The sequence below is a fragment of the Myxocyprinus asiaticus genome, chromosome 8 (assembly GCF_019703515.2).
Source record: "Myxocyprinus asiaticus isolate MX2 ecotype Aquarium Trade chromosome 8, UBuf_Myxa_2, whole genome shotgun sequence".
Taxonomy (NCBI): Eukaryota; Metazoa; Chordata; class Actinopteri; order Cypriniformes; family Catostomidae; genus Myxocyprinus; species Myxocyprinus asiaticus.
In genome coordinates, this window is record NC_059351.1 from 47642599 (window position 1) to 47659343 (window position 16745).

A 16745-nucleotide genomic window follows, 5' to 3' on the forward strand; every position below is an offset into this window, starting at 1 on the left:
AGAAGAATTTCTCAGCTCTTTTGGTCCATACAATGAAAGTGAATGGGTGCCAAAATTTTGAAGCTCTAAAAATCACATAAGACAGCAGCAGTTAAATCCATGTCTTCAGAAGTGATATGATAGGTGTGGATGAGAAACAGATCAATATTTAAGTCCTTTTTTACTATAAATTCTCCTCCCTGCTCAGTCAGTCTCCACTTTAACTTTTACTTTCACATTCTTCTTGTGTTTTTGGTGATTCACATTATCCATGCATATCACCCCCTATTCATCTAAAAATCTTCATTTGTGTTCTGCAGAAGAAATAAAGTTATATACATCTGATATGGCATGAGGGTTAGTAAATAATGAGAGAATTTTCATTTTTGGCTGAACTATCCCTTTAAGTTCCCCACATGCTTTTATTCTGCTTCTTTTTGCCATGAAAGCGGCGCAGATGTGACAAATCTGGCCATGGGATGCGGTGAAACCAACCAGACAAAGGTTTTACGGTTGATCAATTCACCACCCTGTGGCTCGTGAACACAAATTAGACTGTTTTGCACTCTCTTCTTTTTTTTCGTAGGCTGCCATAACTTTGAAACCATGGCTAAAAGGCGTTCAATCATAGATCCAATAATTAGTTGTGCCGAGCAAACTGATGATAGACACCCAGACTGATTCATTGTGCCAGCCTTAAACTAAATATACATAATACTGAGAATATTGCTGCGGTGGTTCAGTTTATACAGATCCTAAGAAATGGATAGTGGTTAGCTTAGAACAGACGAACAAAAACATTTCAAGAAAAAAAAATGATAATGGTTGAAATTTAAATGATATTGAGAGAGAGAGAGAATATTCATTACAACAGTATGATTGCAAGTGTGATATTGCTTACAGTTCTATAAAAAAGTTAATATTGTGTAACTTCGATTTTAGATACAATATGACCAGATATTTTGTCTATATTTTTACAAAAATAGTCCCAAATGAAGCCAAAGCAGAATCAACTGTTGCATTTTGCCACAAACACAAGCAAGTAATACAAAGAGTGAGGCGTCCCAGTGCATACACGTGTTGAATTTCTATCATCCATTAATTGGCTCTATAACTTTACTCTCTCCTCTCCACCAATAGCTGGTGTGTGGCAAGCATACTAGCACATTATGGCTGCTATCGCATCATCCAGGTGGATGCTGCACACTGGTGGTGGTTGAGGAGAGTCCCCCAATGTCACTGTGTAAAGCGCTTTGAATGTAGTGTCAGAAAAGCGCTATATAAATGTAATGTTCGTTCATTCATTCATTCATTCATTCATTCATATTAGTATAAGCTTTGAAGACATTGTACTGGTTTTGGAATGGAAAAAATGGGTATTTCTAAGGCGAAAAACGCGTTTTTACAAGGTACTTTCAAGTCATGTCTACTCAAACCTCAAAATCTTTATTTCATTGGATGTTTTTCCCCAGGTAAGGTTAGGTCTTTTTTCCCTACTTATTATTATTTATTTATTTTTTAATCTGCTTTATGACATAGTCCTTTGCTCTGACTTAAAATTAAAATTGATATTGGATTGATATTAGTTTAGGAGACTTTCTTTTTCCCTAACCCCTCCCTCCCGACCTCCTATGCTTTACCATCACTTCAATATCCTCTCCTTGTCCTCATCTGTCTGTTTCTCAGATTTAGCTGTGAGAGCTTTTGTCTGATGAACCCTTGTGATGTACAGGCTTTGAGATTGTTATCTGAGCTAGGGCCTACATGCCCTCTGGGCCATTACTTTTTGTCACTGTGCATTTTTTTGCAGGCAGCGGGGAAAGCCATGTAACAATGGTGGTCTTTTAACGGAGCTGGCTCTGAAGATGTAGTTTTAGTCACTCAGAAAAGCCAAGGTTGTGAGTCACCATAGTCTGACACATTTGAACATGTCTGTTTGTTGTTGCCACCTGGATGTTGACTCCTTACGCTGACTGTTCAAATGGCATATGCAGCATTTCACTTGATTTTTACAGTGATGCTATTCTTTGTCAAGGTTTGATGTTGTTGGCAGGCCGTTGTACAAGGTTTACCATATAAATGGGAGGGGTCGGCTGAAGGTTTCAAAGCTTTCAGTGTTGCAGAGGTTCACAATAGTGGGGCAGTGTGGGAAACTGGTGGAGGTATGGGCTGCTCCGGAGTTCATGGCTTGCCTTGTGATGTGAAAGCAAGTGCTGTTGGACAGCTGTGCCCGAGCTGGACTGTCTTTACCCAGCTCCATGTCTGTGATGTGTGAGGCCAGAAGTCAGATGTCAGCCTTTGATGAAAGATCGAGAGAGAGAGCAAGATAGGGCAAGACCAAAAGTCCATTGTGTGCCAATGAGAGTGCCTTCTCTCTGTTCTTGATGTCCAACACTCTGCCTCAATACTATGAAAGTGGTGAACTTTTTCATTTTTGTTATTGTAGGTTTAAAATGTAAAAATTCTCTTAATTTGGACTAGTGCTTTCAGTGCTTAAACAACTGAATTTTAGTAAAGATGATCACAATTTAAAGCTGAATAAAGGCCTTGTGTGTGCGTGTGTACATTTGAATTTTAATTTGGCTTGTTTGAACATTCAGTTAATGTAATTCTAGGGGATTTTGGCATCCACTACAGGAAAACTGATAGTAAGATCAGTTAGACAGCAACCTGAGTCAGAACAGTCTGAAGGTTTGTACCAAGTTTGGTGGATGTAGCCTAAAATCTTTAGGATGGTTACAGTCAGAAATTTTGGTCATGGTTTAGGTATTATGAAGAAACCCTAAACCAAGTCTGTAGAACAGCAGTATGTTAGCTTTGTCAAGTCAACATACAAAACAGACTGTTCAGCATTTTTTATGCAGAAATCATTCACTTTATTTTATTAATCATTTAAATGGATTCGAACCCCAGAAACACACTTCCGTAAACAATCAACATGTAAAGCAATCGGCCTTTCGCAATATGTGCCCTTGCGTTGGCTGAGGACAAAGTTTGGATCAGATCCAAGCACGACAATATTTTGTACGTTGTTCCATGTTAGAAGAATCTCATTGGTCACTGCCAAGACCAGGAGAGTCCTCTCCATCAACTCATCGATAATATCAAACAAGTGAGATTAGCAGAGTCAATATCTTGGTTGAATTGGCAGGGCTGTCAATCCCCAATTTCATCGACTCCATGTGATTTTCGTATGACTGTATAAATGAAGCTTACAGCTCAAAACCAACTTGTGGGATGCCACCTTTAGGTCTTTTCTTACCAGAAGACTTTGTTCTACTTTGGACTGGAAAGATCAGGACCTGTAGTATGGCTGTGAAAAAACCAGGGGGTCAGGAATTGGCTGGTTAGCAGGTCCCCATTAGCCCCTGCTGGTAGATGCTGGAACTACACCCTACACCCTATCTGTTGCCATTGACAAATGATTGGTCATATGATAGATGATCCCAGAACCAGAGTGCCAATGAGCAAAGATGGAAGCCTCCAGATTGCGCACTTCTGTTGAACCCTGCGCGAGCCAAGCAAATGACATTGAAATGAATGGGAATGCTAATGGATAGCTCTGTTCAGATATTTTAGAGCCCCTTGGGAAAAACACTGTGCCCTAAGAGAGAAGTTTTAATGTCAGTCACTTAAGCCGCTTAATATTACTGAGGGCAGAGTAAACCAAAAGCTTTCCATTGACCACATATTGTCGCCGAGTTTGTCGGCTTGTATAACTTCACTCTGTTTAAAGGCTATTCAAGTGCTTACATGAATTGTAATAGTTACAATCACCCCCTACCATTTATTTATTTTTTTTTAAGTTTGGAGTTTGGATGGTGTTGAGTCACATGTGGCCAGATGTAAATAACTTAGCATGCTAAGCAGCACACGGATCAGTAAAGTTATGTGGTGTCTACTACATTTCCTCCTGGCTCTCTCCTTTTCTCTCTCACTTTTTCACGCCCCAACCGTCGTCTGCACTTTGCTGGAGTTCCTCTCCTAGGGAGTAAATCTGGCTCCCATTGTGAAAGCAGGCGGAACCCCCACTTCTCCCTCCTCCTTTCCTCCGTCCCTCCCTCCTGCTGCTGACTGTGAGTGGTGTCAAGCCCTTTGAAGCAGCCGGGCAGTGGAGGGAAGCAGTCATTGTGCTGTCTTTGATAGTGCCGCCTTGGCTTGCAGCTTAGGCTTTGTAGGAGCACGTTGTTCCTGGGCTCAGGCTGAGCCTGGGATCCCGGCCACCACCACTCTGATGTGGGCAGACCCCAGTCACTGCCTCCTGGAATACCCACCCTTTGCCTCCTGGTAATCTTTGTTGTTTTGAGCTTTCTCCTACTTTGTTGAGAGTGCTTTTTAGGTAAACTTTCATGCTCCCTTAACCTATTTAGAAAGTGGAAGGGAAATCGCAGGAGAAAGCCCCCCTCCCTTCTCTCTCCTCAGCCACGGTTGGATTCCATGCAGTTATAAAGACGTAATTGTGTAGGAGTTTTTCCCTCTTTAAAGTTACTGTCTCAGGGCCAAAGGAACTGCTGACAGAACGAAGCGGTTTGTTTAAAACCGAACTTTCTTCCAGGTGCTGTTTTTATTACTCCCGTTTTTTTAATTTATTTATTTTTTTGTTCTTCTGGCAGATTGTCAGTTATAGTGCCTGTTGAATTTTTATAAACTCATGGCTTTGAAGGACATTGCCAAACCAGACTCAAGCCAAGTGCTACAACATAAGGTCACTGGTCCAAAGTCAGTCTGGAGTGAAAGTGGACCTTTTCAGCTGACTAGACTTAACACAACCCAGATTTGGGCTCTTCTTCCAAACTCTCATTCGCTGCCAGTGTTTTATCGTAATGTCATGGAAGCTTTGAACTGTTCCCTCTGTTTCCAGTTGCTCTCATGTACAGCTAAGTGTCCGTAGAAACAGTTGCTTTATACGCAGGAATTAAGCTTTTCAGGTACAGTACCCCATTATTTTGGGGGGTGAAACATCAACCATTTCTTTTTCAAAACACAATTGCTATTTGGCTTGTCAGTCTTACAAGGCCACATGATTCTGTTTCCTTAACAATTCTTTGCATACTTTTATATTAAACAAAACAATATTTTTCTAAAATATTTTAAAAATTTTACATTTAGCAGATGCTTTTATCCAAAGTGACATACAGTGCCCTGATTACAGGGACAATCCCCCTGGAGCAACCTGCCTTGCTCAAGGACACAATGGTGGTGGCTGTGGGGATTGAACCAACAACCTTCTGCTTACTAGTTCAGTGCTTTAGTCCACTACACCACCACCACTTCATTTTCTTACCATTTACTCATATAAACTCATAAGAATAAAGTAATCACACTGATTTAACAGAAGAACAGTTTTATGTTCTTTTTGAGTCAGATTTGACCAAAGGTAATGAGCTGCGGTGCAGTGAGATTTTAATTCCGTAACAGTCCCAATTGATTCAGCAAGTGATTGATTTGTTAGAGTTCACACTAATTTAATTTCCTAACGACATTGTTTTCCCAAAATATGCGGCAATGGAGAGTGTTTTCAAAATGCTAAATTCTTTGCATACTTGTATACTAAAAAAAAACTTTTCTAACATATTTTAAAGATTTTTGTACCATTTACTCTTTTGAACTCATGAACAAACAGTCAGTGATTACACTGATTTAACACAAGAACCGTTCTATGCTCTTTTTGAGTCAGACTTGACTGAAAGTAATGAGCTCCTCTTTTGGAATGTCTTTGAAATGTAAAAATGAAAATTCAGAAAAAATTATATTTGCTGTGGTCTCCCACTCACTGCTATCGACAGCCTGATCTCATAAAATTTACGTGACCATGAGAACATTTTTGCAATTCAAAATTTACGTGCTGAATTACATGTTTGACTGCAGTTATCCAGTGAAATGTCCAGCTTTTTTCAAAAGATGCATTAGAGAAAAGGTTTATTGATATAAAATAGCAGGGTCTGAATAGTAGAGAGAAAAATCAGCCATTGAAGTCTTGATTTGAGTGAAATGGAATAAAACACACAGTTGTTGTAGCACCTCTGGTGTTCATTTCACCTGGAAACTGAAGGGAATTGTACCTGGAAACACAGTTAACAAGTTTTGTAGAAAAATTTATACAGAGTCATGTTTTCACTATGAGACCAGGTTGGCTGTCGAACTTAACTGCTATAGCGTTTTAAACCCGAAAATGCGAAAAGGGTCCATTCCCAACTCTAACTCCCTCTGGTGAATGTTTTTTTCAGAATATTAATTTTTTCATACTCTCTGAGCAGTTTATGTCACCTACACTGGTTTGGGGTAAAGGGAAGGTTAGACGGGGGGAAGGAAGTGTTGTTGGTTCCAGCTGCAGCCTTTTTGATTGGCCAATTGAGAGACACAGGGCCATTCCTGTTATTTTAACCTCCGACACTTCAAAGGCAGCCTCGCTACTGCGCGAGCAAGCCCGCGAGAAGGACTGAAAGTGGCTGGTCCTCAAATACAGAGGAGTGCTTAATTTCCTGCGAATCAAGCCTCAGCATTCCATAGTGCAAATGGGAATTTGTTCTTGAATACCTGCGTTTGTATCGAAGTGGACTGTATAGCATAGTCCAACAGCTTAACCTAACCTCTACAAACACCCCCATGCCCCCTCCCCTCTCCCCATTGGGGAAAGGCAGAAAAGCATGCCAGCCTTTTTCTTCTGTGGCAGGGAAGGGAAAACGCTCTCCAGGAAGGGGGCGCAGGGCAGAGGGAGGCTTTGAGATCATAGGATAAAAAGAGTTGGCACAGGAGGTAAATAAAAGCGGCGGGGCCCTCTGGCCGCCCTTCCCCCGCTGCCTCGCCTCTCTCACTTTATTCTGTGCCACTCTTTCTCTCATCTCGTTCAGACCCCGGGTCAGCTCTCACTGGAAGAGTAGTTGCCTTTCATCCACATGTCGTTAAGGCGTCCACACAGGTGGAGTGGTGTGTGCATCTATGAGTGTATTTATGTGTGAGCAGCCAGGGTGGAGTTAGGGAGCTCAACTCGCAGAAAATGTTGAATTCGACCTCAGCACCAGGGAGGAGCCCACTACTAGTCTTTTAGTATTTTATCCATTTCTCTTTCTCTCTAGTGCTCTATCCATCAGAGGTTTGCTCCTGTATTCCTACTTTTTACTTTGATCAGGAATTCCATTTGATGCCCTTTGCTGAAATGGCCCCCATACAGCTTGTCGACCAAAATAGAGTCTGTTGCGTTTAATATTTCACATCTTGAAAGGGATTTGGATTGGACAAACATTTTGTGATGGGAACTTTGGGGTTCTTGATGAATGTTGGAAGGGGGAAATGTTGTCTTCAAACTGGCAAGCTTGGGAGGATTTTGAAGTCTTGCTGTTTTTTGCAGAGAGTTACAGTTTAGTAAAAATTCATAAATCGGTCAATAAAAAAGATTGCAATGTGTTCCAATTGTTTTGCAAAGTTTAACCTAGCTTACTCGTATTACAGTTTGAGAAAGAAATTAGAACTCATTGTAATAATTTTGCATTATTAGTATTTGTTAACATCAGTATTCAACATTGGTGCACTGCAACATTGTCTCTTGCCAGAGGTACATTGGCATATAGCTTTTTTTTATATATAAAGTCAAGATTTTAGGTTAAAACTGTATGTATTTAGTAGGCCTGTCTAATTAATTACATGGAATGCTGATTAATTAATCGAATTAATCGCAAATATACATATTTGCTGAGAAAGCCCCTCAAATAACAATAGTTCAGTATATACAATGATTAAATTATTGAACATATGCCAATCATTCGCCAACAGTTCACACCAATCCTTTTTGCAATTCAATTCGTCAGTCTGTCAGAGATGTATTTATTATAAGGGCTTGTCTAAGGAGGTGTCAGTGTGCACGTGTCAGATGGACACTTTTGGAACGCCTCACTTTGGTTGTGTTGCGTTATAAACATACCGTTTTAGGTCACTGTGTCAAGTTAAATGTTGTTTGAAACTTAGTAAAACTCCTGCGTTCGGATTTGCGTTCCATCAAGCTGTGTTTGAATGCAAGAACGAGTCCTCCTCTTGTGCTGTCTGCTGTGGGTCAAGTGTGGTTTGTTCTCTGTATAAGATGCACATTGCCTTAACAGATGGAGTTTTGCTTACTGCCCCCTGGAGAAAACAGTATTTTAAGCTTGAATTGCTCCGATGTTAGGAATATTCCCTATAACAGTCCTGATTAATTGCGTACATTTTTTTAAACGCGTTATTTTTTAATATAATTAATCACATTGAATTAACGCGTTAAATTGACAGCCCTAGTATTTAGGTGTTTTGACTGGTAAACATTTAAGGTTTCCCACCATTTTTAATCACCTTATTTTTATGTTTTAGTTCATTTTAAATGGTCCTGTGGTGTGACAAAGGAATTTTTAAAAGTCCCTCAATATGAGGTCATGCACGCAATGCATAATAATTATATAATAATTAGCTAAATATTGTCTAAAATCGTTTTAGATGGAGGATAGCATGTCACTTTTCAGAAAATGTATTTATATGTTGTGACTGGTCAACATTTAAAGTTTTCCACCATTTTTAATAACTTTTTTTATCTTCTAGTTTATTTTAAATGGTCATTTAATTACCTGTGGTGTGACAAAGGAATTTTTAAAAGTCCCTCAATCAGTATGAGGTCATAAAACTGCATGCAATGCATAATAATTATAAATTAATTAGCTAAATGTTGTTTAAAACGGTTTTAAATGGAGTATAGCATAACATGTCTATTTCCCAAAACTACCCAATAATATGAACTTAGAATGTTCTCTTTAGGGTCACAGAGACTTTACTATTATTATGAATGATGATGAATTAAATCACAAAATATTTTATGTACTAATAATATAATATAAGTTAATTGATCTAAAACTCACTGTTTTGTTACATCTCGGTAACCTTAACGAGTCTCTTTCTCCTTTTGTGTTTTATAGGAGGAAAGCGAACCACTTTTTCCTCTTGCAAAGCAAAGACAGCAGCTACAGGCCCCCTTTTAGAAATGGAAGCCTGCTAGATTCCTCAACCTTTCACCCCTCCATCACCTCTTGATCCCTGCGGAATTTCCAGAGGGTCCCGGTCCCTGAATCTGCTCCTCGGCCGCAGGCGCTGCTGTAGAGACGTTGAACTGAGAACTGACAATCACCAACACAGACCCTCACGCAGACCCGTGAATAACTCGTTTGAATGTTCCTTTTCATTTCTGTCCTTAATTCACTCCCAAACGCCTTTGGCATTGCACTGATTATGCTCTTTGACCATTTGTAAAGCGCACATATGGCCACATGTAAACAATCACACACGTCCCTACACCTGTTCCTAAGTTATTCTAAGTTATTTGGCACCTCTGTGTTTTTGTGTTCACTATGTCACTCCCTCACTTCCTTTCATGGCCCGTAAAATGTAGCATCGCAGGGGCTTGATGAACCTCACGACAGTCTGTCGCAACATTTAGGAATCACGCATTGCCCTGGAAATGATCTCTGTAGGTTCCGTTTTGACACATTGGTGCAAAAAATTATCAATGTTTCGATTAATCTTTTACATCTTAGGTTCAAGTTTATTTTGAATGCTTTTTTTAATTTTTTTTTTAATTTCTTGGTGTATATTTTAAGTGATTTTTTTTTTAATCAATATGTTATATATATATATATATATATATATATATATATATATATATATATATATATATATATATATATATATAATTGTATATGAAAATAAGCTTGGAGACAGGAAAGCCATTTTTCTTGTTGAAGCATCTTGCAGAAATAACATTGAAAGTCTTCATTTTGATAACTGTTTGTAACGAATATTGACTTCTAAGTCTTGCGCAGATGTAAAATAATGCTCAGTGTGTACTTTTTAAAAGAGATGTCTGGATGTCACTTTTCTTGGTATTTTTGCAGGCAACATTAGGACAAAGGTGAAAGAGTAGGTACCCAGAGGCCTCTATTTTATTGATCTAAATTGACAAATGAAGCAGATATATATCTATATATATTTACCCCAGCACTTGGCAGTCTTTCTTTTTCTTGCAATGTACCTCTGTCCTCCCTCCCTCTCTCCTCTCTCTCTCTCTCTCTCTCTCTCTCTCTCTCTCTCTCTCTCTCTCTCTCTGGTAGGTAATAGAGTGGTTATGTTTATTCCATGCAAACATTTCCATTTTAATGGTTTATTCATTTTAATGCTCTCTTTTAGTATTTTCAGATCCCTTTTTTTTTTCTTTACATTGTCATATTTTGAACCGTTAACTTGGCTTAGCACTTTGCTTCCAAGTGGTCACATTCGGACTGTTTCAACATTTCTTTTTTTATGAAAATAAATAGGCATCTTTGACTGAACTTTTTCCAAAGTATGTTTCTTTTTTTTATTGATACACTGAAATGTTTGAGAATATCTGTTTAGGAGACAGAGCACATTTTCTAAATTCTATAACAAGCATCAGAAATTATGAATATTTCACACAAATCTCTAGGGAAACTTTAAAAGGCGTCTTAAAATGAATAGCCAATAAAATGCAATTAGCTTTGAGTATTCTTTCTAGTGTGCATTTTAATCATTATTCAGCCTTAAGTGCATAATAATAAAAAGGAAAAGATGTATCTATATACAGTAGCTATATAATAATGCAATGACATTATTCTCTTAAAGCACAAACGGCAGATGCACTATGACAGAACATGCATGTAGGATGTTCTGCATGTTTTTTTATTTGTAATGTTTAAATGTCACTTAATGCAATATAGGCCACCATCAATATCAGTTAGTTTTCCAGGCAGTTATCTCACATATGCGAAAATGAATGAATCCTTGACCTATCTTTAACAGTCAGGAAAATCTAAGCATTTCACTTTTTCATGCAAACAAATTGCACCCAATGCATTGTCAGTTTAATTATTTTTGTCAAATCCTAACCCAAGCTTATGTGGCACCAACAATCATGCCACGGTCCAAATCACTGGGATTCTGATGGTTATGTGAACATTAACTGAAGCTCCTGACCCGTATCTGCATGATTTTATGCACTGCACTGCTGCCACACGATTGGCTGATTACATAATCGCATGGATGATTGTTGGTGCCAGACGTGCTGGTTTGAGTATTTCTGTAACTGCTGATCTTTTGGGATTTTCACACACAACAGTCTCTAGAATTTACTCCGAATGGTGCCAAAAACAAAAAGCATCCAGTGAGCGACAGTTCTGTGGACGGAAATGCCTTGTTGATGAGAGAGGTCAACAGAGAATGGCCAGACTGGTTTGAACTGACAAAGTCTATGGTAACTCAGATAACCACTCTGTACAATTGTGCTGAGAAGAATAGCATCTCAGAATGCTATTCTGAGATGCAGGTTGGCGTGGTTTTGGAGGCACGAGGGGGACCTACACAATATTAGGCAGGTGATTTTAATGTTGTGGCTTATCGTTCTATGTCTATATATATATATATATATTTGTCTGGATTATTTTCTGTGAGTGATATGCTCTTGTATAATAAGATACCTTTTTATTTCATTAATTGAAACTACATATCTGCTATTAAAGATGTGTAACAACAACAATAGGTTTTAAGTGGATATATACTGTAACATGTATGATATGCAAGGGCATAGCAGCCGGGGGAGACTCTTTAAAAAGGTGATTTTTGTCCCCCACATTTTTCAAAGCTAAACCCATACAGAGTCCAAATGGTGGATTTGTATACAGTATTCTTTGCGTTTTGTTACTTTGGGCTGATTGAGTGACCATCCAGCCAATCACAGGTGAGTTTCATGAGCCGAAACAACCCTTTTGTAATAGGCCGTCAGTCAGACAGTCTAATCAACGCTGCTTCGTTCATTTCTACAAAGTTGCTTTCAACAATGCTCATTTATCCATGTTTTTTATCAGCATTGATGTTGATCTAAATTAATAATCTAGAGATGAGGAACACACAGATGAGAGATATTTATCGACATATCATTCTTGATTGGCAGCATTAAGTGAAATGCACAGCAGGAAAAAAACAAAGGACAATCCTTCTTTAAAGCACACATTATAAATGGAGTTTGTATCAGAGTACGAGTCTTTATTAAGTTATGCTTTTTACATTATGTTTGTGAGGTAAAAGTTTAATCGGATGTTTTTGCCAATTTAAGAAGATTATTAGATCTGTGTTAAATGTGTAAAGCTATTTTTAATATCAGCTCCTGTTTTTTACCTCTGTGTTGGTGTGCAGTCGACAAACTGTAGAAAAAAGATCGATCTGCTGTGTTCTTAGAGCAATTTACTGAAGTGAATAGATATGTAGACATGCTTTTTTATACATGAAAACAAACAGACGTTATTGAAACTCATAATTATTATAAGACTGTTATTGTTGTCTTTTGATCAAATTCATGCTCAGCTGCTCACAAACTGTAGTGAAATTATAGATTTGGTTTGTTCTTACAATGCATGAAACCTCTACTGAATTCTCTTTGTAGGTCCGTAGACATAAAAGTTTGAAAAGATTAAACTTTTCTTTTGATTTGTTGATTCAATTGAACTAATTTCACACAAGACACTAATTTGTCCCCACTTTCTGGCATCACCAGAAATGGTCACTGAACGAATCATTAAATGGATCTGAATGAATTTTGGTGAATGTAGTCAAAACACTCGAGCCACTTAGATTTATTTAAATCCCACAATGCACAAGCACAAAGTAAAAAAATAACACTGTGCACATGCACAATTGTCATAATTTATTCAGGACCAGCTTGTGCTCAGTCTTTAATTGTCATGTGTGAAACAGAAGCAAGTGCTCCACAAGATGCCCTTTATTTTTGCAGCTAATTTTGTGAAATTTTGCAATTATTTTGCAATACTAGAATCTTTAAAATATACAAATATTAAAAGTAAATAATACATATATATTAATATAATACTTATATCATACTTGTATATTAATATATACTGTAATATATAAATACTGGGTCCCATCCCCCCCACTTTTAATATGACTGCTACGCCCCTGATGATATGGCATTATAAAGTGTGGCTTAAGAGCAGGCTATCTGCCATGCGCTTTATTGTGACTATTCTGGACTGCACTACTCAGATGGAAAAATAAAAGAGTATGTTTTAAAAATTGGCTTCCAGTTATATGTTCATAATAAATGCATGTTTGTAATATTCCCATAGTTTAATTTGAGATTGCTGAATAATATTGACAGAATATTTCTAAAGCACAACAACATCCTCAAAATCTAAAATGTCCCTTAAGTGTTTTCTATCAAAGGATGCTTGCAACAATGGAAACTGCATGCATATAGTTGTGTGATCCATTTATATTAGATATTGCATACTTAGGATTGGAAAACATTTTTATGAATGCTTTCAGGAATAGTTCAACCAGAAATAAATTTACTCACCATCTGGCCATCCCAGTTGTGTATGACCATTTACTCACCCTCTGGCCATCCCAGATGTGTATGACTTTCTTTTTTTCATCAGAACAAAAGTAAAGATGTTTAGAAGAATATCTCAGCTCTATAGGTCCATAAAATGCAAGTGAAAGGTGCCCAGAACTTTGAAGCTCCAAAAAGCACATAAAGGCAGCATAAAAGTAATCCATACGACACCAGTGGATTAATCCATGGCTTAAAAAGCAATATGTTACGTGTGGATGAATATTTAAGTCCTTTTTACTATAAATCTCTACTTTCACTTCAACATTCTTTGTGCATAGCACCACCTACTGGTCCGGGCTGGTCAAATGTGGAGATTTATATTAAAAAAATAAATAAATAATAATAAAAAAAAACTTACAAATATCTGTTTCTCACCCAAACCTATCATATTGCTTCAGAAGATATGAATTTAACCACTGGGTCGTATGGATTACTTTTATGCTGCCTTTATGTGCTTTTTGGACCTTCAAAGTTTTGGTCACCCTTCACCTGCATTGTATGGACCTACAGAGCTGAGATATTCTTCTAAAAATCTTCGTTTGTGTTCTGCAGCAGAAACAAAGTCAAACACATCTGGGATGGTGTGAGGGTGAGTAAATGATGAGGGAATTTTCATTTTTGGGTGAACTATCCCTTTAAACACAGAGCTTCAATACATGTTCTCCATGCCAAAATGTAAAGCAGATCCAAGGGCATCTTGGGACACTGAGCTTGTTATATTTTTCTAGCGCAAAATGCTTTTATGTAATATAAATTCAGAGATCTCAATGGAATCGGTTTGATTTAGAAAAATAGTCTGTAACACCAGGCATACAGACTACCCCCCCCCCCCCGAAGAACTGATGTCACTTTGCTTAAATTTGTTCACATTTACTATATAGTCTAGTCAAAAAAAGAGTTAATAATGTTGACAGATTATAAAGATGTATAATTTGTCAACATTATGAACAATTTTGAACAGCACACTGTATAGTAAATGTGAACTCATTTAAGCAAAGTAAAGTCAAACCCATGGGTTTGCAAGTTACAAAGTTAAAAAACAGTCACAAGGTATGGGAATTATTCAGTGTGAATGTGATCCTTTTATTATAATATTATTATTAAGAATAGTATAGTAGCATGTTACTCTGAACATAGCCCTGAGAGAATGTCTGACCTGGGTCAATTCAGTCTCTTTTAACTAGTGACGGGAGAATCCAAACTTTCTTGAGTCATGACGCTCTCGAAACACGGCACGCTGAGGACATCTGCTGGTCACAGGCATGTACATGCAATGGGAAGACTCCAGTCAAAAGCAGCTACACTTACAATGCTTTGTAAATTATTTACTGCCATATGTTTGCCACATATTTTTCATTTTAATAACTGTTATTGTGTGTTTCACTGGGAACATATCTCAAGATGATCGCAAATCAGCAAATATTGATTGAATCTGTCAGGTTTGTTTGAACCTTTGCGGGTACTAAGATGCTTCACTGGACCGGGATGAAGGGTCAGAAGTTTCTGGGGGTGCACAAGGAAAATCTAGGGGGACAAAGCCCAAAGCATCACACCATGTAGCAAAACTTTTCAAAACAATGAATCAAAGCTTCGTTGGCTAAAATCATGTGACTTGTCCCGTTTGATAAGCGTTCCGAAGCAGTGAGCGCTTCACTTGAAATAAAAAAGGTTTGAAAAAAAAAAAAAAAAAAAAAAGAACATCCAACAAAAAATTGGAGAGCAAAGACCTCTTGTGGCCAAATGTGATTTATAATGAAGTTTGCCTTAAAGGTACATTTATAAATTTTAAAGGGATTGTTCATCCAAAAATACAAATTCTCTCATCATTTACTCACCATCTTGCCATTGCAGAGGTGTTTCACTAATTTCTTCTGCTAAACACAAACCAAGATGTTTAGAAGAATATCTCAGCTCTGTAGGTCAATTCGATTCAAGTGAATGGTGGCCAGAACTTTGACGCTCCAAAAAGCACATAAAGGTAGCATAAAAGTAATCCACTGGTTTGGCTCTAGAGGTTAAATCCATGTGTTCAGAAGCTATGATAGGTGTGGGTGAGAAACAGGTCAATATTTAAGTAATTTTTTTAACAATATATCCTCACTTTCACATTCTTTTGTTTTTGGTGCATTCTTCGTGCATATTGCCACCTACTGGGAAGGGAGGAGAATTTATAGTAAAAACGGACGTAAATATTGTTCTGTTTCTCATCCACACCTATCATATTGCTTCAGAAGACGTGGATCTAATAACTGGAGTCGAATGGATTGCTTTATGCTGCCTTTATGTACTTTCTTAGCTTCAAAGTTTTGGTCACCATTCACTTGTATTGAATGGGCCAACAGAGCTGAAATATTCTTCTAAAAATCTTTATTTGTGTTCTGCAGAAGAAAGAAAGTCATACACATCTGGGATGGCATGAGGGGGAGTAAATGATGAGAGAATTTTCATTTTTGGGTGAACTGTCCCTTAAAGGAGCATGAAAGTTGGACCCCATTGATTTGCATTGTACAGTATGATGAAACAGACATCATACATTTATGACCTGTATATGTATTTATATACTGTGTGTGTGTATATATATATATATATATATATATATATATATATATATATATACATACTGATCAGCCACAACATTAAAACCACTGACAGGTGAAGAGAATAACATGTATTATCTCGTTACAATGGCACCTGTCAAGGGGTGGGATATATTAGGCATCAAGTGAACAGTCAGTTCTTGAATTTCATGTGTTGGAAGCAGGAAAAATGGGCAAGCCTAAGGATCTGAGCGACTTTGACAAGGGCCAAATTGTGATGGGTAGACGACTGGGTCAGAGCATCTCCAAAACGGCAGGTCTTGTGGGGTGATCCTGGGATGCAGTGGTTAGTACCTACCAAAAGTGGTCCAAGGAAGGACAACCGGTGAACCGGCGACAGGGTCATGTACGCCCAAGGCGCATTGGGAGTGAATGCTTGCCCATCTTGTCCGATCCCACAGAAGAGCTACTGTAGTACAAATGGCTGAAAAACTTAATGCTGGCCATGATAGATTGGTGTCAGAACACACAGTGCATTGCAGCTTACTGCGTATGTGGCTGCATAGCCTCAGACCGGTCAGAGTGCCCATGCTGACCCCTGTCCACCGCTGAAAGCACATACAATGGGCATGTGAGCATCAGAACTGACCATGGAGCAGTGGAAGAAGGTGGCCTAGTCACGTTTTGATGTTTTCTTTTAGATCATGTGGACAGTCGGTGGCGTGAGCGTTGTTTACTTGGGGAAGAGATGGCAGCAGGATGCACAATGGGAAGAAGGCAGTGTGATGCTCTGGGCA

The 16745-nt window shown here is 38.2% G+C and overlaps 1 protein-coding gene across 3 annotated transcripts in view; it reads left to right on the top strand.

Annotated features, from left to right (window-relative positions):
• LOC127445071 (lymphoid enhancer-binding factor 1-like) overlaps positions 1–9571 on the top strand; it is a 53027-nt gene extending 43456 nt beyond the window's left edge. For all 3 annotated transcript variants that reach the window (XM_051704825.1, XM_051704826.1, XM_051704827.1), the window contains one exon: positions 8913–9571. Coding sequence is in view for 1 of the 3 variants with exons in the window: in XM_051704827.1 (XP_051560787.1) it covers positions 8913–8992 (80 nt within the window). In the remaining 2 variants the exon portion in view is untranslated. The remainder of the gene's footprint in view (positions 1–8912) is intronic.
• Positions 9572–16745: the final 7174 nt, after the last annotated feature.